Source organism: Phalacrocorax carbo, chromosome 5, assembly GCF_963921805.1.
Source record: "Phalacrocorax carbo chromosome 5, bPhaCar2.1, whole genome shotgun sequence".
NCBI lineage: Eukaryota > Metazoa > Chordata > Aves > Suliformes > Phalacrocoracidae > Phalacrocorax > Phalacrocorax carbo.
Window position 1 is genome coordinate 54,740,869 of NC_087517.1, and position 26,076 is coordinate 54,766,944.

The following is a 26,076-nucleotide window of genomic DNA, read 5'->3' on the forward strand; positions in this document are numbered from 1 at the left end:
TGCGGGGACTTGAAATTCATAAATTTCTCCCAAGATACCTCATTGTTCCTGAAGGCAAACAGAAAGAAAATTCAAGGCAATTCAGGAATGATGCAACAATTCTGCCAGGATGTAGTGGAAGGGTATATGACGCAGGAAGATCCTCATGGTTGCTGTAGGATTTCCAGTAAGAAGGGTTAAGAATCCTGTTTTAGAAAAATTACCAATTAACATATCCTGTGCTACACCTAACAGTGCCTTTGAAGGGCTATGATTTTGTTGTTTTGATAACTACACATACGTTTGTCAGAGCACCTGTAATCCAAACATCCTCTGATTTTAGAGAGTTATCTTTATCACCTCGTCTGACCAAGCCATTTTTTTCAAGCAAGCCAGTTGCAGCAAACATAGAATTTTGATTTGGCTTTCTGGATGCTGATCAGGATACCATGAATAACATTTTTTTTTCCACCTTGCAATCTTATCAAAGAGCCTATGATGACAGCAAAGAGTTAAGAACTCAAGGTTTAGCTGAAATAGATGCTATTAAGTCTTAAGAGGAAAATAAATCTTCATACAAGATATTTACTTGGATGAGAAATTTTATCAGCCAAGAAGCAGCAGAACAGTTAAGAGGAATTAAATGCATCAAGAAGACCCACTATGTTGCTGTTGTGAACTTAATTCAGTGGCATTTTTATAGACAGTCTTGCATTTATGAGGCAACGCTTACCAAGCGTGACAGGAAAGATACTTGGTTTAGATGATACCATGTGCTTATAATAAGCAAGTGTTCTCCCTTTCAGCAACTCCCAGCTAGTTAAATGTAAGAAGTAATAGGGGTTTCAAAGGTAATAGTTCTGGCAGTAGAAGCTACATCCAGACACTATACTAAACACTGCGCATATCAGCAGATACAAGTACCATCCCTGAGCCTTCATTTCTTCCATAATTCTCAGAGGTTCAGAAAGCTGAACAGTGGACACAGCACCGACCACCCTAATCCCATAAAAAGGAACAGCCACCCTATTTCATTTCATCGTAGTATTCTGTGTCTCTCTCTTTGTATAGGAAAGCAGTGCATTTTATGGAAGCTTTTTTGTCTGCCAAGAACTAAGTAATTATTTTTCTTGTTCCAGAGCAGTTATGCACAGTGAACCACATTCATGTTTGATGCAACTCTAAAGAAGCCTTTAGGATAAACATGGGATAAGATTACCTCATCGACTGTTAGCACTACAAGGTGTTGAGTCTAACCTAGGCAAAGGAATTACACGTCATATCAAGAATATATCAGATACACCTACTGTGTATTCAGTAAAACAGTGTCTGCTCAGTTATAAATATTTAATTATCTGAATTCATGAATAATTGAAAGTTTAAGAAGAAATCCATCAAGGTAGAGAATAATGAGAAACTTATAACTAAACGTATTATTTATGAAAAGACACATCCTCTGATCAGTCCTCTGCCATCTAGAGGAGTCAGCACTGTGCTTCTTAGGGCTGAAACGTGCCCGGTTTTTGCATGTGGCACCTCTACAGCAAAGATGTTTAGGGATTGGGTAGGGGGTTGTTTATGGGTTGCCCCAAGATATAAGCCTTTATCCTCACTGAGGACACTGATCAGGAAACCAGGAGGATAGTAACTTATCACCAGTGCCCATGAACACCCTGGCAACCAGGCAGCCCTTGAGCCTGCGAATATTTCCCAGATCTATTTTCACATTTTCTGTGAACTGCAAGCCAAAGAGACTTAGATGTGAAACAGATGTTGTGCTGATGTGAACAGGAACACTGTGATGGGAAGGAAAAGGAGGAGCTTAAAAAGCATCTTGAGCATGCTGGATGTTAAGACTGCCAGCTCTTGTCTTTACAAGAGCAGGCATGGTTACAATGAACAAGTTTGTCCTGGTTCTGGTCAACTCATGATACCTTAGGAAGAGGGCAGAGGGTTTCCCACTGTGTCCTAGAAGCACCCTAGAGCAAGGTACCACGTGGCACCAGCACCCATGGCAAGAAATGAAGATGCAGGCAGAGTGACACCTTTACCACAGGGCAGTCAATTTAAGCAGATGTCCTGGGGTAAGTAACCAACAGCTGAAGAGCCTTGCTTCTTTTGAACATCTGAATAACAATTCGTTACTAATAAAAATTCTTCCCAAGCATGGGAGGCTGCACTAGAGCACAGATCTGCTCCACTGTGCATCCTCGCAGAGACAACTATATGGGGTCTTTGCAGTTGGTCAAGTACTCAGATAAAAAACACTGGGATGCACAGTATAGAAATGCTCTGACCAACCAACCGTTGATGTCTTTTGCAGAGGTTTTCTGCAATTCTTTCCCTTGTACAGCTAGCATAGTGTTTTCCGTTTTCTGTTTACCACCACTGCTAGATATGTTCACAAATTAAGTCAAAACTCAACTGCAAATGGTAAGTGCAGGTCTCTAGTTTGCATACTAGTAAGTTTATAAAATAGAGAATTAATGTTATTAATGTGTTAGCCACTCTCTGTGATGGTAACATTTCTGTAGCGTATATAAATTTTGATTCTTACTGAAAAATAAAGTTTTACAAATGGCTATTCTGTGAAATGTTTTGTAAATATAGATACATTTTTAAAAGTTATATGAGATGGATGGGGAAATTTGTATTACTCTGTAGGTTTTACAGAAGAAGCATACTTTTTATTTTACTTCGAAGAATACTTAAAGCAATATTAGTTCCTGTTATTTAACATTATTATTATCATGTTTAATATACATTCAATATACATTATTCAACAATGTTCAATATATGTTATTATAATGATTAATATTTAACACCATCCTGCCAGCATCAGGCTACGATAAGGAAACTCCCTTCACTTAGAATCATGCAGAGGCAATATGCCCAGCCATTATTCAGAACAACTTTTACAGTAATTTAACACTTCATGCAAGCAAGAATTTAATGGGAAAAGGGAAACAAATCAGTAGCATGTCACTGTAGGTCATGCCAACCACCACTCAGCTTCCATACACCAAATAGCTTAATGAAAGATGCCTCCCTGGTAAAACTGCAGAGTGCTCTGTACCCCAACCAAATAGCAACTAGATCCAGCTTTATTCTTACTGCCCAGTTTATTTCAGGCAAAAAAAATCAATACCTTCCAAGTAAGAAACTCAAGTGCCAGTAAGCAGTCTAGCATTACGTTCTAAAAACTATGTACAGGAAGCCCTGTGATATTTAAACCTTTATCACTGTTAAGAGTGAGTATCAGTTTAGCTCAACCATCAGAAAGCAAGGGGAAAAAAAAGCCTCATATAAAATGAGTATTTACTTTAAATATTGAAAGACCAAAGGTCACATTTTTGCCTGAGGATATACACACAAACTTCCCAAATTAATTCAAATCACAGAAAATATTTGCTGCTGGAACTAAGCAGTATATTTCTCAGCCTCAATTAGGCCTATAGGAGTTTGACAGTAATAGCTGAGTAGTCACATTAACAAATACAGTTCTGTGCTTTTAAGGTAAGCTTATTAGCCCTTAGAAGAACTCAAAACAGTAAAAGAATTAGGGTTCAGGTTCTTTGCCAGCTGAATAGGTTATTGTCCAGACACTAGAAGTAATTTTATATTTCTGTATAATATATGGTTTATTTATATATGTTTTATATATTAAAAATGCCCTATTTTGCCTTCAAGTACAAATCCTGGTGTAAAAAAGTTTTAAGAAAACAAGAATCAAATACACATTGAAGACATGTAAAATTCCACAGGGAACAGCAGAAAATAGTAAGAGCTTCATTAGGAACTAATCAACCAGTAAAATCAAAGAGGTCTTAATGGAGCAACTTTTTTAACACTATATAGTTCTGCTGCCAACACACACAGCATGATCAAAGCTTTTCAGAGGGGGAAAAAAAAAAGCACCCAGAACAACTTCTAGCAAACTTCCAAATGAATTCTCCAAAGAGAACACTCAATTACCATCCGGGACCTACAATTCCAACTATGCTAACAAATAAGAACTAATATCAGGCTATTTAAACACAAACAGTATCATTGTGCAGCAACCTATGCTTTTAAGAGAATGCAACCTTCCTGGGGAAGAGATCATGGGTACTTTCTTACCTAGAAAGCAAGGATTGCCCTAATGTAGAGAAACAACACTAGTCCTTGTCATTCCAGAGCTTTTGGATTCTTTAGGAAATTAAAAGAAAGTTTAGCAGCCTGTAAAAGATTCCCAAATTAAAGAGACAGGTAGTAAAGATGCAAATATTCAAACCAGCTGATCTAAAGATGTCTTTTATTCTCTAAGCAAAGAGAGGCTGTATCACCTGGCTCACCCCACCCCACCCCCCCAGTTTGATTCCTACGACCTCTTAGTCTCATGTGCAACAATACAGGAACTCTCACCTTTTCTCTCTCTGGCAATTCGTCGCACTCCTTCTCTGAACTCAGAAAGAACTTGCAGGTATGGCATCACTGTAGATTCAATCTGCAGGGTATTTATTTCCACAGTTAGCTAACCATCATTTAGATATATAACATGTCCTTACCCGCTTCATATTTATATGCTGTTGGATGGAACTTGACCCTCCAGGCAGATCTGTATCAATAAAAATTGTCATTGCTCTATTGAAGTCAAAGGATAGATGATAATTTGCATTATATGTCAATTTTCTTTTGTGCAGATGAAATTAACTTGTGAAGTTCTGCCTCTCCCCATTCCTTTTTCATCTCCTTCCAGTTACAGATACATCAGTTCCACAGGGTTACGCTACAGTCCAGCTAACTATAATGCCATATAGGGATAAAAACAGCACACAGATGAATTTGCCCCTTCATGTTCTGTCTTGTCTTACTTAGGTCCGACTGCCTGTCAGACATAACACCAAGTGAAACCGATGTTAGTACTTATTTTTATTAGAACATAGATCTGTTCCTCAGATGTTAGCTTATGTTAATTGTATTTATTTCCGATACAGTGCAGTTGCCTGTATTCCTCATACAACCACCTTCCCCACAAAAAGTGGGGAGAGGTTACCGTTGAATTATTTCAGGTATAAGTAAATGCTGGTCATGAAAGCACAAAGAAAAAGTCCTGAGAATCCTGCTCTCAATTGTAGTGAATAGCAACAGCAAGCAATTAATGAACAGCAGTGAACAATTACAAAACCAACTTCAGATCAGTGCTGTCTGCCAACACTTCTCTGGAATCCCAAGAGGAGAAGCCAGGCACCCAGGGGATTGCTTAAGTTAAAAGTTTCATTACTTTGGAGGGTGGGGAAGAGAGAGAAAAAAAACGCAATCTTTTGTTTCCCCTACAGTTTCCACGTGTCTTTCCCATCTGCTAAATCTCCATGACAAATTTCTATATGATTAACAGACAAGGTAGTCTGTTATGCTCTAAAAGTGCCGATACGAAAGGAGCTGAGTGGCTCCATTAAAACTTCTCATAAAAGTGAATACTATGTAATCAGCTTCACAACTGGAACCATTGCTGACAAGTTTGGCAGAAAGAACAGACCCCAGAAAGTGAGCAACAGTCACATCTCCACTACTCCCTCTACAATGAAACTAGATCAACAGGCAAATCAAGCGCTGTCAGGAAAGCATGCACTGTCACTACTTTATCAGTCATTTAAAGATGAAAGTTTTTTATTTCCAGAATAACTAACTTGACAGCAACGCTTAACTCATTTGGAAAATGAGACTATGGAACCTGAGTTTTTTTGACTTCAAATCTATTCTATCCCCTTTAATGTAGATTACTGAACCATGGTAATTAAGCTAGTTGTTCTTTCAGAGCTTTTGAAGAGGATTATGACTTTTTAGGAGATCATGACTCTACTGGTTCCTTCATCTCCAATTTAGACAAAGAAGCAATAGGCCTGATCCACAGCCTTCTGTAAATAATACGTTTTCCAACTTTGAATGTTCACCTGGCAATTTTTGCTAAGAAAAATAGTATCTGCATGGAAGACTGAAAGAGGGAATAACATTTAATGAAACAGCCAAAACATTTGTGATATTATGCATCTTTATATTATAATGCTTAAAACCAGTGAAGTCCTAGGTGATAAAAACAGAATTTTCTTGTGCAAAACAGGTGTTAGCACAAAATCCTTCTGACAAGTGTGCTAACAGGTGTTAGCACAGCATTCTTTCTGCACAAGATTATTCTGACTCTAGTACCCTTGGCAATGTTACTTTAATGAAGTGAAAGGACTTGGTTTCTTGTTCCAAGCTATTGCCAATCCTTCCATAAGGCATATCTGTTGTGAATACTGCCTGAATGAAGTGCTAAATACAAATTTAATTTTCATTTTCCCTAAAAAGGTGTTAAGGTGATGCCTTTCTCCTGAAAATAAAAATAATTCTGAGCTAAATTAAAATTCACTGTTGACAGGTTTTGGTATGGAATACTGAGCATCTTCTCTATTATCCTCCTTATATCATTACTGGAGATTTCCACAGCACAGTAATGTAAGCATTTGCATGGGCAATTATCACATGAGTGTTCATTCACATTCTTCAACCATAAGCAAGCTTTCCTCTTCCTTTGATGAATAAAAAGTTTAGCTTTTTTGTTACACCACAAATGTTTTAAATATTCCTTCTAAGGAGGAACAGAAAAACGTTTTTCTGCATTCAAAGGTGTGACCATACTTGAAAAATAGCACTGATTTGTTCATGTCAAATTTTCTGCATGAACAAAGAGGGCAAAGTTGATAGCTTTAATATGGAGTTATTTTTCCTGCCTGCACCATGAAACATTACTGTTATTACAGGGCCCATCAGCACTTTCATCAGGTATCCCCCAAGTATTTCCAGAAAAATTCTGCATCACAGTGGAACTGCTGGGTGACCAAAGCAAAAGAGCCTTCAAAAGCCAGATAAAAACTGTGGGTACAAATGAGATGAGAAAAAAAGATTGAAAGGCGGATAAAACTCCAGCTGCCTCCAGGCTGGTTTTTGGTGTACCACAAGGAAGTTTAATCAGTGTAATTATATTTTTGAAACTACTGAACATACAAATACTTGTAATGAGTCTTTAGACTATAGCATGTGCTGTCTGTAGTTAACATGTGGTTACTTAAACAGACTCATCATTCAAAGGACAAGATAATTCTTTTTCTGGTTGCTATACAATTTGTCTGTCATTAACTCAAACAAACCTATTAAAAAACCCAACTCTCATAAAAGAAAAACCTTGCTTCCTAAGCCAATTAATTACTTCAGACTCAAATGTTAAAAGCAGAAAGAATGTAATTCAGCTATATATCAGTAATGTAATCACTTTATCTAACCTAAGCTTTCAAAGGACACAGAGTAATTTTGTACAGTGTACTTTGTCCACCACTTACATTTATGTTTTGACTATTCCCTCCAACAGGAAAACCAATTGCTTCATCACTTTCTATGGCACCAAAAATCTGGTCAAGGAAAAACAAAAAAAGAAAAGGAAGAAAAGAAAAGATTGTATACATCAATTCACAGGTATGTGAAAACTAAGCAAAATCACATGTACTAGGGTCTTGAAGCCACCTAGCTCTCATTTAACCCACAATTCACGGCTCTAATTAGAGGATGTTTTGGTTTTTAATTGATAAAGCATACTAAGCATTGGCTTTTAGATTTAGCTCTAAAGCTGTCAGGTTTGACATTCTGACTTCAATTTTTTTTCTACTGTCTAATTTTGCTTGCATGTATTAGGGGTTCTCCACTATTCAACAAAACATTAGCTGAAATTAAGATGTAACATAGAGGACTCAAATTGTTCCTGCTGCAGCACACACTGCAATTTGGGGTTGTTTTGGTTCATGTGTGTGCGTGGAAGATCTATAGTTTCCTACAAGATTTATACAAAGTCTATACAGATCCCTAAGTACTTGAAAAATACAACAGTTAATTGCACAGTGCAATAGCAACATGACTACTTGCTATTACATACCTTTAGCATTTGAGTGAGATAGGAACTGATGTTTTCTAAAAGAAGTCTGTTTGGCATTTGTCTGGAAGATTTCTTTGCGGCAATATAGGAGTTACTCTGACTGACTAACGAACGCATTTCTTCTAAGACAGAGCGAGTGTCAATATTGTCACACAGTGCTTCATGAATTGCTGCCTTCTTGTCGTAAAAACTAAGAAGAGAAAGATTTTTTTTTACTACTGATGTCAAAAGTATCTGCAACCTACTCTGAGGAACTTCTGTTAGAAGAGTACGGGGACCTAAAAGTGAGATAATCTTCTGTTGGTCATAGTTTATATTTAAAGGAAAAACAGATGAGCAGGAAAATGGTATTATCATGATGCTGCTGTTTTGCTGCTATGGACAAAGGCAGGCAGGATAATCTAATTGGCAACAACTATCCAAACAAATGACATCCAACACTTTTTCAGCAACTGACCATTTCAAGGTTGTTTTTAAAAGCAGTAGAAATTACTTATTTAGTACCTTCTTGTAATTATGTTGGGTTTTTTTCAATATTGCTCTCCTATCCCTATGTATCAGCCAAGTACTCTGTTTAGTATCTTTCCAGCAAGGAGCACCAATCTGGAAGTTAACTTACCACAAAGTGAAGTGTTATGAAGCTGTTACAAGCAGATACAAGGAATAAATTAATGTAAACCTTTGCAATGTTCATGAATAGGCGTAATAAGCAATACAGTATGTAAAGTACCATTTCATCACACAAGGGGTACTACTGTTTCAAACAACATACTTTTTCCAGAGAAAAGAGAATGAAAAGTGGTAAAGAAAGGAAACAAAAACAAATATCCATGCAGCATATTTTTTGTTCCTCCCACTCCTCTGTCCCTTCTCTTTGACCTCTTTATCTTCCCCTTTTTAAAAAAACTGTCGTCTTTACCAACCTCAAGTTGAAGATGAAATTTTCAGAGGACATTATTAAACAGAAGCATCTGTACTTGGTCCTTCAATAGTCACCGTCTCTGTCCACAACAGTGAACGGAACTAGGAACATTATTAGTATTGCAACACAAGATGCTTCTATTTTAAATTTCACTCATAATGAACTCATATAGGAAGCTGTTCATATTATAAACAATAATGTAGTTTTGTTATAAAAGAGAAAGACTGCAATACTGATACCACTGTCTCTCTCAGTAACACATTTTCAAACATTGGCACTCTGAGCTTTTGTGCTTTTAGTCAGGTCATTTAACTTCTGTTTGTCTCATGTTGCTCACTGCACTATGAAATGTGTAAAATACTATTTTTCCAGTTGTAACCACTGTGAATTATCAGTCACTTCTCAGACAGAAGGACAGCATTTCAAGTAGTGAAGAAAATTACAGCCATCTAACAAAAAAGTTCTCTTTCCCATCACAAACAGGGCAACGAGGCATGTGAGAGGCCATTGTACTTAACATAAACAAAAGGGAAATAAACAATTTAATCTATACTTCATAAAGCTGTTGCAAGATGAAATTCACTAGCTTGTATAGAGTTGGGTTACTCAGTGGAAATGCTAGAGACTTATAAATATCACTATATACGTAATAAGTCATTTTGCAAGGAAAAAGAAAGTTAAACACATAGCTACACAACGGCTATTCACAGAGGAGTACGAATGCTCCACTCACTTTTTGTTCAGTTCCACTTCCTGATTTTCCCATTTCTGAAACTGGCCTGTCACATCAGTGGGAGCTCGAAGAATATCCTTCACATTTAAAAAGAACTCCTATAAAAGAAGAATATAGCTAAAAATAATTTTAAATTAGACACAACCAATATTTGCTACGAAAAGGCATTATTTCTTAATTAGCCTCCTGAAGTTTATGGTTTCAACACTGTTTAAGCCAGGATCTGTAGAATGTCTGTCAAAACAAGGAAACCCACACATTTTGCACAACTCTGTAAACCACAGTTAGACTGTAATTCAGAGTTCTATCTCTTGGCTCTGCCACTGCATGATACACTCTAATACTCTAACACCAAGCTGCTCAAATACAATACCATTTTAAAAAAGTTTAGGCAAGAGTTCTTCTGGCAGATTTTTAATGTATGTTGCTAATGGAAGCTGAAGAATAAAAATGGCGTTATAGCGAGGACCTATTTTATGTAGGCAACCAACTTGGTGAAAAGTCTTTTTCACTTATTCTGTGGCCCAAACCAAACATTTTACATAAAAAGCAGAATAGCTTCAGCTGGAGAGACCAAGATCAATGATCTCAAAATGCTGTACAGCCTCCTTGTGGTAAATGTGGGTTTAAATCATGGCTCCAAATTAAGCAGGGAAAGGAACTGTGCCTGACCCCTTACATATGCCCACAAGGCACAGAGGCAAATGCTCAATGTACGTGATGAGGAAACAAGGTAGGAATGATACTCCCTTTTCCCCTTTGGCTATATTTGTGTAAAGTCTGATCTGATAGACATGGTATGAGAGTGTCTGTTGGACTGAGTCCTATGAGGAAGCTGAACTGAGAAATTGATCTTGCATGTAAGTGCCAAGCTGCTCAGAGATGTCAAAACTTGGAAAGAGCACCCAGCTGCAGAGAAACACAGTTGTGTGTGGAATTTGTAAGACCTGAATGTTCAATGGTAGCTAAACACTGTGACATCCTGCTTGAATTCAGAAGGCAAACTTAGTCTGTGGATATGGCCTAGATATCCTTGGGTTCTATTCCTTGAAACACATATGGCAACACAAAGCTTAGAGAGCTGGAGGAGGAACAGAAAGCTTACTTACATTCATAAACTTCTCATACTGAATAGCTGACTCCATGGTATTATTTGAATAATCCAGTGTATCCTTCCAGGAGTGCATGAGGAAAGCCAACCGTAACTGTCGTGCTATTAGGAGTTTCAAAATAAACAAGGAAAATAATTATAATCGAAAGCATTTTTATGGCCTCCAATAATGCAGTGGCTAAGAACATAATTTTTAATATTCTTACTATCAATATATCTACCAAAAAACCAAGAACACTATTATCCATACAGATAATACCAACAAGGAACAGAAGAATAAGGAAGCTGTTCTAAAGTTAGTGAAGAAGAAAGACAACTGAAATTACCCATTTTTGGAAACTCCATTATGTGCCTGAATAACAAAATGACCACAGTCACCACTCAAAGCACATCAAAAGCATTCAAATTCTGAAGTAATTTTTACCTGTATGTTTCTTCAGTGCATCTTTTATGGTAATGAAATTCTTCAAAGATTTGGACATTTTACAGCCAGCAATTGTTAAGTGGCCAGTATGAAGAAAATACCGAACCCAGTGATCATTTTCAAAGTATGCCTGCAGCAAAAACAAAAATCCCCGAAGACTGAACACTGTTTATATACATACCATGAAGTAGGATAATTTAAGAATAAAATCCTGAGAATGAAAAGTTATTCTTATATAAAACACACATGATGTTTGAAAAATTAATTGATGGATTTGTGTAAGTTGCAGTCAAAGCAAAGCATGTAACTTTTTCACTGCAGAAACTGAAGGCCAGTTCATTCACCTCAGACTGTGCCAGTTCATTGTCATGGTGGGGAAATCGGAGGTCAAACCCTCCTCCATGAATATCCATCGACTCTCCTAGAATGGATCCAGCCATCGCAGAACATTCAATGTGCCAACCTGGACGACCCTGTTGAGAAAAAGACATTATTTGGATAGTAGTTCGTTGTCTTCCTCTCCTGCTTATGTATCCTTCTCTCATTGTCTGCCCCTAAGCAGCTACACACCTGAGGAGATGAGATACAGTGTTACCAAGACAAAAAGATTCTCAGCTTCATAAAAGTATACCGTTGAATTTAAAGATCAAACATACATCTGTGATGCTTTGATTATTCTGCTTATTATTCTTTTTAAAATTACATAAATATTTTTTGATCACAAGGGAAAAATGATATAGAAATTACTGCAGACAAAGCCTGTAGATAAATAGGGGACAAATGACCAGTAACAGCCATTGTGAGCCTGCATACAGACTTCTGTTTTAAAAGTATCAAACAGCCAGATTGATACACATTCTGAATTATTAAATGAACAGAGTAACAGAATCTACAATTGAATACAAGATCTCCATAATCTATACATTATTAATATGAGGTGAGGCAAAGTATTTGTGTAACATGCCATTTAATAACGTGTAGAAGATCTAAATCCTGATTATAATATCCTTACCTTTCCCCATGGAGAGTCCCATGAGGGCTCCCCTGGTTTGGAGGATTTCCACAAAGCAAAATCATTTGGAGAATGCTTCTCACTTAAGCGATCAGCTGAAATGCTCAGGTCACCTTTCAAAAGAGAAAATGTAAATATATACATTTTATTTAAACACCAGCATTATGGATTTTCGGCCTCGCTATACCTCACATCAAGTGAATTAAAAGAAAAAGAAAAGAAAACCAAAATACTCAGCCCTCAAAATCCCTCATAATTACCTTGATAATCATTTGGGGTTTTGATTAATGTTTGGTTGACAGAAAATCTGACAACAACTATCAGCTGCACTGTTTTCTAAGTTTTGACATGAGATTCATCTACAATCTCTCTGCAGGCACAATTCCAACATTGCAGTTACAGAAAAAGAAATACAGAAACAAAAACCCCTATACTCACAGATAAGTAAGACTGCAGAATCAATTCACTCCAAAGTTAAAAGGATCCAAATTAAGACTAGGATTTTCTTAATCTGCACACACAACATGATCATAAAATATTTCTTCCACCCCTAATCTCAGCTGCTGCACAGAATGGCTAGTAGTTGTTCAATAGCTATGTTTACAGTTTTGTTATCATCACAGATGTGTTATGCATTATTTACTGTTAGATCCTTGCAATCATTTAGGTGGTAGTCTCTTTACAACATCTTTAAAACATAGGCAATTTACCATTTCTGCAGTACTGTCCAAGACCAAAAGTGGTTAACAATACCACCTACCACATAAGAATCCAAGACAGATTAAAGACAAAGTTGTCAAGGTTAAACTTGTCAATTAATTTTGATGTATAGGCTGAGACACTTGCGATCTCAATTGTTCAGAATATCTAACATTATGCACTTCAAGTATAAAAGTACTACACTTTTATTTACATTAATTGCAACTTTCAAAGCTTCCCATTTCTGTTGCCTGTAATAGTCAAAATGACATTATCTGTCAGGGTAAGGACAATCATCACAAATAAGTCAAAGCAGCGAAGCTGACAAGCAATAACTTGATGTATGCATACTCTTGGTTAGTGACAATCCGTCACCATCGTTTCCTATTTGTAAAAGGACACAACAATTCAACAAAAGTGACTGGATATGTTGTGGAAAAGATACATTCATGTTACCACAAGGATGGTGGTTTAAGGTAGCACCTTTTATTTCAGACAGATTTCAGCTATGAGGGTTTGAATTAAGAAGAAGAAGAAAAAAATCATATAAATTTTAAGCTGCATCTCTCAGATATTGCTAGTTTCACCTAGTATGAGTGCCCTAATTTTACCTAGTATGAGTGTTACATAAGAACCTTTTAATATTCTTCCACTAGACTTCGTGGATAATTTGATACTAAAACTGTACAACCTTAGGAGCAGATAAGTAATGGGTCTGGTTTATTGAGCATTTTAAGCTACTCCTCTGCTATGGCTCAACTCCAAAAAAAATAATCTAGATTTGTATTTAGTTCAACACAACAAGGTTTATAAAGTAAAAATGGTTCTCAGTATGAAAGAGGAACCCAAATATTTGTCATGAAATAATGACAGCCTTATGTGGAGAGCTTTCACTTGGCTTGTGGAAGACCCAGCTTCAAGTCTGTATTCTTCCTACTTTGAATCAGATGAACTGGGCTACAGTCAAATGACTGAGCTATTCACTATTCTGAACAAAAAACCACCCCAAACAAGCAAACAAACAAACAAAAAAACCCAACCCACAAACATACTAGAATGAAGAACATTTCTTGGTATTTTCCTATTAAAAATTTTCAGAAAAGTGCTGGCTCAAGCTACAGAACTTTGGAAAAAACATGTATTGATAAAGGAAGTGCAGCAGGTAAACCATTCAACTCTGACAGTAACTTCCATCCAGATGTCAGTGAAATCAAATGAAGAGATCAAGACATCATCAGTTTCTTCAGCAACTTAAGCAAATGTTATTCTCCCTTTTTACCTTCACCCTCCTGAAGAGCTTTTTGATCACCTACAGCTTCAGGAACCAACTTAGCATAGGAGTGTTTTTCACTGGAATCAAACTTCATAGTATCGAAGTATACAGATCCATTGGAAACATACCTGAAAAGTTAAAGATCATTATTTAGCTAACTTTCTACCAAGACTTAGCTGAATCTTATCCCAAGAATCACTAAGTTCTCTGGTGAAACCACATACACTATGGTACTGCTCAGTATTGTAAAGATGACTTAGGTGAGCCTAAGTTTTAAGGCCTTACCATAAAGACTTCAGACAAATCATTGAAAGTCATAATAAAATGGACGAAAGGGAAAACAACTAACGTCTTTTGTTAAACACTTAAGAGGCAAGACACAGATATTTCTTCTCTTCGGCTCTGTTATCTGACAATACATCTGGTCCCTTTTAATATTTTGCAATAATATAATATGAATCGTGTTTGTTTCACAGTCCATTTTGTCCTCTTTCACTTTGCTAATTTTGTCCAGCTACAGCCATAACAAAAACTCTGACGCAAAGCTAAGTCCATAATAAAATCTCTGACACAAAGGTAAGTCCTCAGTAAAAACTCTGTCACAAAGCTAAGTTTCAGGACCACCAGGAATGCTGATAATTCAGTAAAAGCAATTTTGAACTGTCTCCGCCCCCCCTTTTTTTAAAAGAAAATTTTAAAATGCAGGTTTGAAGGAAGAGCATGCACGAGAAATTACGGCAGTCTGAACCACAGGTTTGCTTTTTTTTCCACAATGAAAAGACACCCATGTCAAAAAATTGAGGCTATTAACAGAAAAAAGAGCTCAAAAATTTCAGACAGGACTCTAGCGTGATATGTAGGAACTTCTGGAGTATTTGCTTGATTTTCACCAATATTAGACAATAGGAGAAAAGCAGTTCACAATTGCTTTTTATTTTTAACTTATGTTATTTACAGCTGATTTCTAGCCACCTACTCAGGCACCCATTTTTGAAATCCATTGCTGAAGGCCAGAATTCAAACACAGTTCAGGTGAATGGGACTTTACCTATTTATTTCAATGAATGAGGATTTCACCCCATAAATTTAATAATCTAACTTCTCTCTTTGTAAGGCATCATAAGAAGTATAGAACAGCACATTTTCATCAGGTGAGAAATAACAGGTCTTTTACAAAGGAACCTGAAGTTTCTTCATTTGATGAAACACTACTTCTGGAAAAGACTACTATTGCATATGAAAACAGTTCACAGTTAAGTGTTGAAAGCCATCATTCTAAAGCAGCCAGTAGCAAACTTACCCATAACCATTATCCACAATCTTTTTCACAAAATCTACAATTTCTGGCACATATTCACTAACCCGTGTTAAAACATCTGGAGGTAAAACCTATAGATAAAAAGCAGAATTTTATATTTTATATATCTATAACAAAATATTTATGCATATGCAAATATGCACTAAAAATATATGTATTATACATTGGTTAAATATTGGCTCAAAAGCAAGTGACAGTAGAATCTAAGATTCCTATGTCAGGCTTTCTGCTCTGAAACAATCTGCTGTGGCCATTTTTTTCCTCAGCCTTTAAGGTGACGTTAACAAAATACTGCAGGAGATGTCAGCTCTCCCACCTATTGCACTTCTGACAGAACAGGCAATATGTCCCTCTGATTTGTGGTAACTAAATAAACCTTCACTGATCTGAACGACTGCATATGGCATGGTATTTCACCTGTAACAGACAAATCTGTCCTTGATTGTTATCATCACATAATTTCTTAGTGGCTGAAGACTGTTAAGTAGTCAGTCTAAATGCTGAGGTTGGCCAGGCTCTCTTGAGCAGCTAACAGACTCTATCTCAAGCTTGTTATCAGTTTATGAACCCATGTTACACCAAGGGGAAGGGACAGAATGCACACATCAAACTTGATCACCAGTTAACTGGCTCTGGTAACATGCACAATGGATTTAAGATTGTTGGAGTGGAAACAAACAGGTGCTAATTTAACAGCTACCTATTCACATTAAAGAAAATACTTTATCAAGATTTAAATGTGAGGTTTTCAAAAGCTATTAAGGAGCTACACTGTATTCTGGGTATTGAGGCATGGTATGTACACTTTTAGAACAGAAAACAGTTTGTTCACTTACATTGAGTGCTTCCATATCTTTATGAAATTCCCCTTCCCAGAATTTGGGGAGCTTTGAGAATATGGAATTGTCAGTCACCTGACTGCCAAATTTTGTGTCCAACCAGTCAGAAAGCAAATCTTTGGCTTCTTCCAACAGTATCTATAAAACAATAATTGTAAGTGCAACTGATCAAAGACCCCATTTAAACCCTGCAGAAAGATCTTATTCTAACCAGTGAGGTTTGCATAAGGAAAAAGACACTTAGCTATGAATACAGAGTAATCTGTGCTTCTACTGGACTTTTATCATATTGCCTTTTATAATCATGGATGAAACAAACAGAGGAAGGAAGATAAATTGATAAGTGATATCTGTTTTGATATCAATCACTTAAATAGGCATGTGGAATGTCTGCTGTAAACAGTGGATGGGACCTGCAGTTATATCACAGCATCTGTTCCCCCCATTACTACTGGATAATCCTAACAAAAGCCTTACTGTGCACATCGCTAAGAAGGGCTTGAAAGACTAATTTGAACATCAGCAAGGACACATTTCAGTCTTATACTAAAAGATGACTTTTTTTTACAATAGAATATAGCCCAGCAGGTGTGACTGCTTAGATTTTAGTTGTTTTTAAAATTCTGTCACGTCAGTATACACTTTTATAAAGACACTTGATATTAGAATAGCTGGACTTTTTAACAGATAATTTAAGAGAGAGAGTCTTCTCAAGGTGGGAGCACATACCCTATCCTTTCTACAGTAATTACCACAAATAATCTGAAAGCAAGAAAAGATGAAAGTGGAAACCAGTTACTAAAAGACAGTAGTTATATTGACTGACTTGGTTACTGGGACAGTACCAAAGCCCAATAAAGTGAACAGGATTATTGTCACTAGATGTAATGGTCTTTGGACAAAAATTATCCTGAGCATAATTTTTTGGGATGTCTTTTCTTCTCTGATCGGAGATGGAAACACTTGTGTAGAAAACTGCCACCAGTTCTGGGATGTCATAAATGCATGTTCAGCAATTTATACTGAAACCAATTCATCAAGACAAAAAAGTCAAGCAGAAAGTCTAAATATATGCAAGATAAAAATCCCCACTGGAAAGTTAAAAATAACTGAGTAATTATTACAGTGGGAGGGGAAAAAAAGACTGATAAAAACAGCATCCAAACACTACATAGTTGAATTCAAGCATCAATTTTCCTATATTGAATGTAAAGTACTAAAAAGTCCTCAGGCCCACCATTCGTCTTTATATAAATAAAAACTTCCATAAAGTTTCAGGGAATTACTACATGCTAAATACTGTTTTTAAAAACCGTAACAAATACAATTTAAAATTTAAATACAATTTAAAAAGGAGCGCAAACTGACCTCATGACATCTGTTGATCTCTTCTACAGGGAGTTTTGCTTGCACAGCTTCTTGTAGAGGGTCAAAAGCAGACTTCACTGCATTTTGAATTCTTTCCAACATTTGCTTTTTATCTGGGTCTGTTGTCTCACTTAATTTAACTGAAAAGAGCTACAATGAAAAAAAAAATTTAGAAAGCAACTTGTAGTACAGTAGCACTATGTTCCATATACAATATACTATCTTAGCCACATAGTACCCTGCTAGTGATGAATAATAATACATTATGCCACATAAAAAGCTTTGATATTAAACTGCTGAAATATACTCCCCATCAGAAATAAAGGTGAAGTGAAAAGAATTTAGTTCACATCTGAATTAAGTTTTTCAGGAAGGCTTTAAGAATCACTACATCATCATTACTGTTGTTTAGTTATTTTCATTTGCTATGCAGTTGATCACCTGAATTACACAGTTGATTATCACAAATCTGAAAAGGAGAAGCTGTAATGTGAATCAGAGAGAGCTTAAATGCTATGCTTAGAGAGTATGTCAGGCAATGGTAGTTGGGCAAAATTTCCAGGCCTCCTATTTCCCGGTTGGTATTCAGTTCATTAGACTGATAATCTCTTTGTGATCTGTAGTTCTAAAAATGACCAGAAAATCACCTTCCCCCACCTTCAGGCCAGCAGACAAAATTTATTAAATCCTTAAAGCTTTAGAGACTTTTCACCCTTTCCAAGGCCATCAATGGTACAAAAGAGAAATCTCACAAGCTTTAAAAGATTATGAGCATACCATCATTTAAAAAAATATTTGAAAGAGTTGTTTTTAAAATTTGAATTCTAACACACAAACATCCGAATGCTTTTTGACCTTTTTCTCCCAATACCCCAACAACAATATACATACTCTCATGAACAAATTCTATAGACATAAAAATCAGGCATGCCTTTTACACGGATAGCTCTTGTCAATTCTAAACCAATGGAAACTCAAAGTGATGTGCATTTCCAATGACATTTCTAATTTGTGTGGTTCCAATTCAACAGAACAACTGAAAAAAGCAGAAAGTTTAAGGAGTAGCAAAGTCAGAGGCATTTTTTAGATGCTTTGCTGCATTATTGAGTAAGAACCTAAGACACTAGCAGGGATTAAATACCATGCCCACCTCTGAGGCAGTTTTAACATCTTCAAGTAGCTGATCTGGTGCTGATTTGTTCTCTCTATACCGTTCAAAAAGGTAATTTTGTCTTGCTCTCTTGATGATCTACAAAGCAGAAACATGAAAATATTTTTGTGAGGTGACATATAGTTATAGAAAGTGCAAATAAAATCTATTACATACCAAAGGCATTTCAGAATCCCTATAAATTTAACAAGCTACAAGAATTACATGCAGTTAGTACAAATTAAACACACCATACATAGTTAATCAGCTACCTCAACAGAGTTAATTAGGTACCTCAACAACTGGCAAATAATGTAAGTTAACTTTGTAAAATGCTTAGTCTTCGTTATTTATGACAATACTAATTTATATACAAGAATACCACAGGAATGCTACAAAACTGAGAAAATCAATGACTTTGTGTACAAAATGTATGTCCAAGTTAATATGTGTAAGATTTATCTTGCCTTATCAAATGGCAATTACATATGACACTGACTTCCATGCTCAAAGTACAAGATTTTAGATTGCAATTTAAAAAGACCTTACCTTATCATCAATATCTGTAATATTCATACAATAAAAAATGTCATATTTAAAATAATCCCTCAAGATTCTTCTCAGGATATCAAATGAGATATATGACCTAAAAACATAAAAGATATAGGGGTGTTTTTAGTGAACACCTCAAGTCTATTTCTACTGTATGCACAAACTACTTTAATCTCAGAGTCAATTTTACAGCAGTTTTAATTTTCCCTCATCTACTAGTAAGTTTCTAATCATACAATGACATAATATTATAACAGGCTTTTAATTTTAAATGTCAAGCATTGAGTCTAACAAGACTGTGTTCTAGTAATACACTCACCTAAACAAAGTACATTTTCATATTATATTAATGTTAATATTAATTAATATTCATATTCATATTTATATTTTGCTTATAATAGGCACTGTTATTACCTATATCGAAATAAGGAACTGCAGTACCTGGCATGTCCCATGTGAGAAGCATCATAAACTGTTGGACCACAGCAATACCATAAGACCTTTTTTCCATTCTGAGGCTGAAATATTTCCTTAATTGAAAGGGAAAGTACAGTGATCAGAAGAAATTGAAGACATGATCTCAGCACAGTAGCAACATATTTGGAGGTTAGAACATGAAAATGTGGTTTATAATTAGGAAAAAGAACAGTTATTCCACTCCCAGTTTTACCATAAGAAAAGACCACCACTAGCTTTATTATGTAAGACAGATAACAGGATGTGGCTGCTTATATCATCTGTACTCTTGTCAATCAAGTTATCAGATTACAAAGATTTGGACTAGGCAGGGCATTATTCAAGCTGTGTTTCTAAAAAGGAAGATGAGGCTTTCTTTTGCATTGAAAAATGTTACAGAGTATAATCACTTCACACATACTTGGATACTACATCCCATATAAATACCTTAGTATTCTTAATATTTCCTCTCTTTCCCAAAGGACCTTCAAATACAACCACAAGAAGTTTTACCAGTCTATATTACAATAATATAATTGGTGAGACTTTTTTTTTTTTACACAGATAACATCTAAAGAAACAAACAGTTTCACATTTCACGTTTCATTCTGTTCACATTGTGCATACTTACATGTGTTACAGATGAACCCCTGGCTATTCTGCATGATGATAACTTGCAATTGGGAACTATATATTATGCAATATGCACATACATACACACAATTGTAGTATATGTATATTTATTGTCTATATTATAACACTTGCCAGCAAACACACTTGACTTACACAGCATCTCTGGCACGTGCTTGTTAACATTCCACAAAATACAGCCCAGAAACCTGACTACTGATAGGGTAAGCACTTAAGAAACAAACATTTGATGACTTCTCTATTTGTGTTCCTATGGAAACCTCCACTTTTCTTCCCTTTAGTCACCTTATTGCGAGTCAGGCTGTTGTAGAGACAGAGCCTAGAATGTTTTGTCCCTTCAGGGGGAGACCAGGGGGGCTGCACACGCTTGCCTTTACCTAGGGGAAAAAATAGTAAAGAGAACTGAAAAGACACCTTCCACAAACAGATCTGCAGTACAACATTTTCTCCTTACCATATCATTATTTCAAAAGAAAAAAAAAACACATATATAATTAGACAAAGCAGCTCCAATCCTAGTAATCCAACTACTTCTGTTAGAGCTTCCTACAAATCCACTAAACCCAAAGTAAATTATTTCAATCTAGTTTATTTTCTACTCTCTGACTTGCCATTCCCACTAACTTTTGATCTAAGTAACAGGAAGGAAGAGGGTATAAAAGTAAGAGCATGCAATTCAGCTAAGGCATTAACAAGAACTTTGAAATTTAATGAATTATTAATAAAGTGTTATATGGCTGTCCTGGGCTTTCTGCAATGCCACTGATTTTACTGTGACGGCATATCACAGATTGCATACAGAATTTGCAAAAAAAATCTCCAGAGACCAGGGTTAGTCTCTAGAGCCAATACTGACAGAGTATGTGTACTCAGGGTGAAAGGGAGGGGAGACAGAAAGGTTTAGAAAGAACCTCAGCTTTCTATCATACATTGTTGCTATGTACACACAGCATTTTTGACCATGCTCATTTACCACAAATATGCTCCAATTCAGCAAAAGGCTAAATTTTGCCTTTAAAGAGAATAGGTAAAATCCAGGGTAATATTAGTGATGATATTCTTGCATTTGTTTTCTTTTAAGTTTTTAAGAAGCAACACAGTTTTTAAACTCGTGGTTTTTTCAAGCAAAAGTATGAGTATGTCATCAGTTGAAGAGTTGCAGTTGGCCATGCACAGGGCTGCTTTCAGCTGTAATGATGTTAAACTAATTATCGCATTAACTAGGAATGAAAGCAAACCAGGAAATTCAAAAATACAGTAAGATTGCCAGCTTAATACACACAGCCCTGTCTTTAGGAATTCTCATGGTATGCATTTTAACTGCAATTAAAATATTATATGAATAATTTGTTTTGACAACAAAATTGACTTTCTGATCCTGTGTATCAGGGTGCTCTTCATTAACTCTGTCTCCCTGATATCTTTGTATGAATATTTTGGCTGAAAACCTTCAAGTAATGTAAACACTCATGATATAAAAATTTAATTGCTTCCTCATCCTCCTTTTTTGAATAACTGCCTAAAGAAGAAAAAAAGATACTAATTGTAGTACCCTGTCTCACAAATGGACTCCATTTAAACTCCATGTTATAGATACACAAAAATAGGTGTTTATTCTAAACATTTCATTGTATGAGGTACCCCTGAACAGAATACCTCAAGTTTAAGAGCAGTCTATCCATAACACAGACCATATACCAAGGCATGAAGTGGTTTAGTCTTTGATTTACAAAGATTACACTGGCATGCTTAATTGTGGCTAACGTTTCCCTCAGGGAAGGAAGCCTATGTGGGTTAGTCTAATAAAAGATAAATCTGTAAAGCTTTCTTTACTTACAACCACACTAAACATAAGAAAAAACCCAGATACTGCACCCTAAAGTTCTCAGCTTATGACTTAGGTGTCATGTATATCTGCTACATGGACACCAAGGGCAAAGTAAAAGCTATACTGTTTAGTCTGTTCGAATATGTCTCTGCTAGCTACAGTCTTCTCCCTGGTTGAACTGACGTTCATTTGCTCTAATCCAGCCCTGGAGCACTCAGACACAGATAAAAAACCACCGATAAAATATCCATGGTCTAAGAAGTGTGTGAGATTCACATGTCATTTTCATAGTGAACACTGCAGAACACCATTTCAGGACTTCTGATACATACATCCAGATCATGAAGATAACAAGCCATAACCCTTCAGAAAGAGAGACTGAACATTATAGATTTAATGGACAGGAAACTGGAAACCTTTTCTGCTATTGCTCCACTCTGATCCATGAAAGTCTGCAGACTAGTTGTAGTTAGTGGCATTAAATCTGCTATCAGAGCCAGCCGTAGGGCTGAGATCCCTTCACTGCTGAGAAGAAATCAATAACTAGCACAAATGCATGCAGGCACACAAACATATACAGAATCTACTCGCAGCAGTTTGATTTTAACTGCTGGTCTGCTAGGAATTGAGAACACATATGATGAGAGGTTGTGAGAAGATGGCATTGGAGTAATATTCGTCAACAATGATCAGCAAAAATGACAGACATTATGCATTCATTTGTAGGTATTGCAAGCACTGTACAACAGCTCTGTGTTGTTATTAATTATTTCATGACTCCCTGAGCAAGGAACTCACTATAAAGCAATTAAATTAGACTAGCTCATTGGAAAACAACTCAGGAAGGTGATGCAGCTCCCAAAAATGCCAGCACCCATGCTTACATAATGACCTAGATTAACCAGTTAGTATTTCCTCAAATCATCAGCAATACCTCAATTACCAGGGTTAAAAAAGAATCCCAAACATTATTTTTGAAATTCTGTGTTAATAACAATCATAAGAGGGGGTATTCAGTTTACTTTATTATGAATTTGTACATTACACAGCAGGTATTTAGTTACTCTTGCAGGGGAAAAAAAGTGGACTGAGCAAATCCTGATATTTTAGAGAACAATCCAAAACCCACATATTATTTTACAATCCAGTGGTTTGCTTTTTCAAGAAAATACACATAATAAAATTCTGTACACTGAGGAATTTTAAAATAAAAAAAATGTGGAAACAGAGCTTTAATATTTAAATAGGTCAGGATCTATCAATTATGCAGTATGCAAGAAGAATTTCATGACCTTGCATACAAGTTGATATGGTAAATTTTAAAGCGTGCAAGAGAGTATGAAAGGGAACTTCTAGGAATTCTCAGCTATAAAAACCAATACAATGTCAGCTAGTCTACAACCTGCCCACCGGTTTTGAATTACTCACTTGTTTGAAGTTTACAAGGCTCATTTTTTTCACTGCTGCCATCATAGATTGCTTCTATGTGTCTGTACCACCGGACAACATGGATATACTGGTCCACAGGTGGCCCCGAAAACTTTCTGAATACCTCCACATCTGCATGTGAAAATGTGAACCCCTGGATATAACTACGAGTGCTCAGGTACTCGTTCAAAGCCTTCACCCTGGCTTCCTCTTCACTAATGCTCAGAATAAAACTGTAGCTGGAAGCTGTAAAGAGAGGCACAGGACATTTGGTCAGCATTAAAAGAAGGAGAGCCCATGACCAGAATATAACCTTATACTATACATCTCCCACTCTAAATTAGCTCTGGCAACTGACAAGAAATCTGAGAAAAATATAATTAATACAAGCTACTGAATAACTACATATTTCCTATTAATAGGATTATGTTTATAATGTGACAAGTTTTTTGAGACATCTTTACAAAGAGCAATAAGGACAAAAGCACAGGTCCTTTTCATGAAGAAATACTATCCACTTAAAATTGGAGAAAATTCTTCACACACAGTAAACCTAATCTGTCATTCTTTTCCACGCTGCTAAAACACTCATACTGCAAATATTTAACATGTTTAATTTTATACACTGTGGATAGGCTGTGAATATGTCTCCTGAAGTTCAGCATATCCTTAAATCTTTGCACTGGTGCTCACATCCAAGCTCCCATGCAAGCTCCCAGCACAGTGCGCAGTTACTCCTACTTCCTCTGAGAACTCAAAACTTAAGCTGTTGCTGTATATTTCCATGCTTCTCTTATACCACCTTCTCTCCTCAGACATACGAATAATTTAAAATTAGTAAGATCTACACAAATGAACAGAAAGGATATTAGGTCATGCTCCTCCCTCACAATTTTTTAATTCCATAATTTACTTGGCATACAGGCAAAGCAGGTTCAATTATGTTTTATCTTTACAAATGTACAGACAGAGAGGAAGCAGTGGAAGGGTTCTGTGACTTGGTGGGATGCTCACCGTAACAGCAAGCCCTGTGCAAGTCAGTGGGTACAAAGCACTGTGGAGGTTACGGTATCTGGGCTAGCACTAACATGAGATAAGCCTAGCATTCATATTTTCCTGCAACAATTCAACATTTGTAACTCCGTTCATGTTCAAAGTACTGTATAATCATTAAGCCGATATCCCGCTTAGGTAGTCAGCCAAAAAAGTAATATAAGATGTAGCCAAGGCCATTGTGCAATAAAGTGAGAGAGGCAGTATAAGAACAGCTGTCCCCGCTCCCAAACCCCGACAGAGACCACTACCACAAGAGTCACTGCTTATACTAGCATGAACATCTTCTGCAAAAGTAGTTACCAAAGCATTGGAGGTGCTCATAGACCAACACTCTTGGAAAGGGAAGGATGAAAGGACATGCAAAAGCGATGGCTAGGAGAGGATGTGAGGAACTGCAGAACTGAAAAGTTTTTCCAAATACCATCAATATTTCCTATATGGAAATCAATTATTAAAATACTCTACAGGAAATCAGGATGACAAGGAAAGGGCAGCTAGATACCAAGTATGTTTGTGTTGGACTCTTTTGAGTATAAGTAAGATATAGTGGCACACCAGAACTAATAAAAAAGATCAGTGATTAAAAAAATAATAATAAAAAAATCAAAGGTCACAAAAGATTTTTAAAATTCACACACAAAAGCAAACTCAGATTCATGTAAAGTCTCAATCCTTCTCAAGGGCTATCCATTAAATTGTTCAGTATAAATAAGGAATAACAAGTAAATAATGGTTCATAACTAGACCTTATGGGCTTGCCTTACCCAGCTGAATGAGATTCAGCTTTGGCTCACACAGTTAATTTTAGTATAAACTTTTCAGGCTCCTAAATATTTACTTATTTTTATCATCATAGAACTTCACATGTTTATACACACCAAACAGTTTGAAATAGTTATGTTTATTAACTATGGAAACCTAAGACATGTCTTCCCTGAATGTGAACTTTGTATCCATGAATCATATGAGGGAGAAGGCCAAAAAAAAAAAGTATTACAGGAATGATCTGTGTAGAAGTGAAACTATATCTCAAAGAAAAGATCTTTAAAGATCTATTGCAAGGAAAGCAACATTCAATTTGCTAAGTATTATTAGGGTTATTATGACCATTATTCACATACCAGGCTGCTAATGGGAAGCAAGTCAGTGTATCTGAAACAATGTAAGTGCTTTCCAACCACATCTGTAAACCAATCTAAAAGGAAAATTGCACGAACTTACACACAAATACGACAAAGATGCCAGAACTCACACAAGCTAATTTTGGTAAGGAGAGATGGCAAATACTGCCTGTGAATGCCAGTACCAGCTCAGCCCTGATAAGCTGAGCAG

At 36.2% G+C, this 26,076-nt stretch overlaps 1 protein-coding gene across 2 annotated transcripts in view; it reads right to left on the bottom strand.

Annotated features, from left to right (window-relative positions):
- Positions 1-26,076, bottom strand: part of CARS1 (cysteinyl-tRNA synthetase 1) — a 34,654-nt gene that overhangs the window by 4,710 nt on the left and 3,868 nt on the right. The window contains exons 2-18 of one of the 2 annotated variants that reach the window (XM_064452542.1): positions 23,689-23,934; positions 20,718-20,809; positions 19,767-19,855; positions 19,323-19,419; positions 18,774-18,872; positions 17,624-17,773; positions 16,253-16,393; positions 15,399-15,487; positions 14,105-14,226; positions 12,127-12,239; positions 11,459-11,587; positions 11,115-11,244; positions 10,689-10,792; positions 9,580-9,677; positions 7,925-8,114; positions 7,338-7,406; positions 4,384-4,465 (exon numbers count right to left, since the gene is read on the bottom strand). In XM_064452542.1, the coding sequence (XP_064308612.1) occupies positions 4,384-4,465; positions 7,338-7,406; positions 7,925-8,114; positions 9,580-9,677; positions 10,689-10,792; positions 11,115-11,244; positions 11,459-11,587; positions 12,127-12,239; positions 14,105-14,226; positions 15,399-15,487; positions 16,253-16,393; positions 17,624-17,773; positions 18,774-18,872; positions 19,323-19,419; positions 19,767-19,855; positions 20,718-20,809; positions 23,689-23,934 (2,040 nt within the window). The remainder of the gene's footprint in view (positions 1-4,383; positions 4,466-7,337; positions 7,407-7,924; positions 8,115-9,579; positions 9,678-10,688; positions 10,793-11,114; positions 11,245-11,458; positions 11,588-12,126; positions 12,240-14,104; positions 14,227-15,398; positions 15,488-16,252; positions 16,394-17,623; positions 17,774-18,773; positions 18,873-19,322; positions 19,420-19,766; positions 19,856-20,717; positions 20,810-23,688; positions 23,935-26,076) is intronic. The other variant, XM_064452543.1, reaches the window with a different exon arrangement.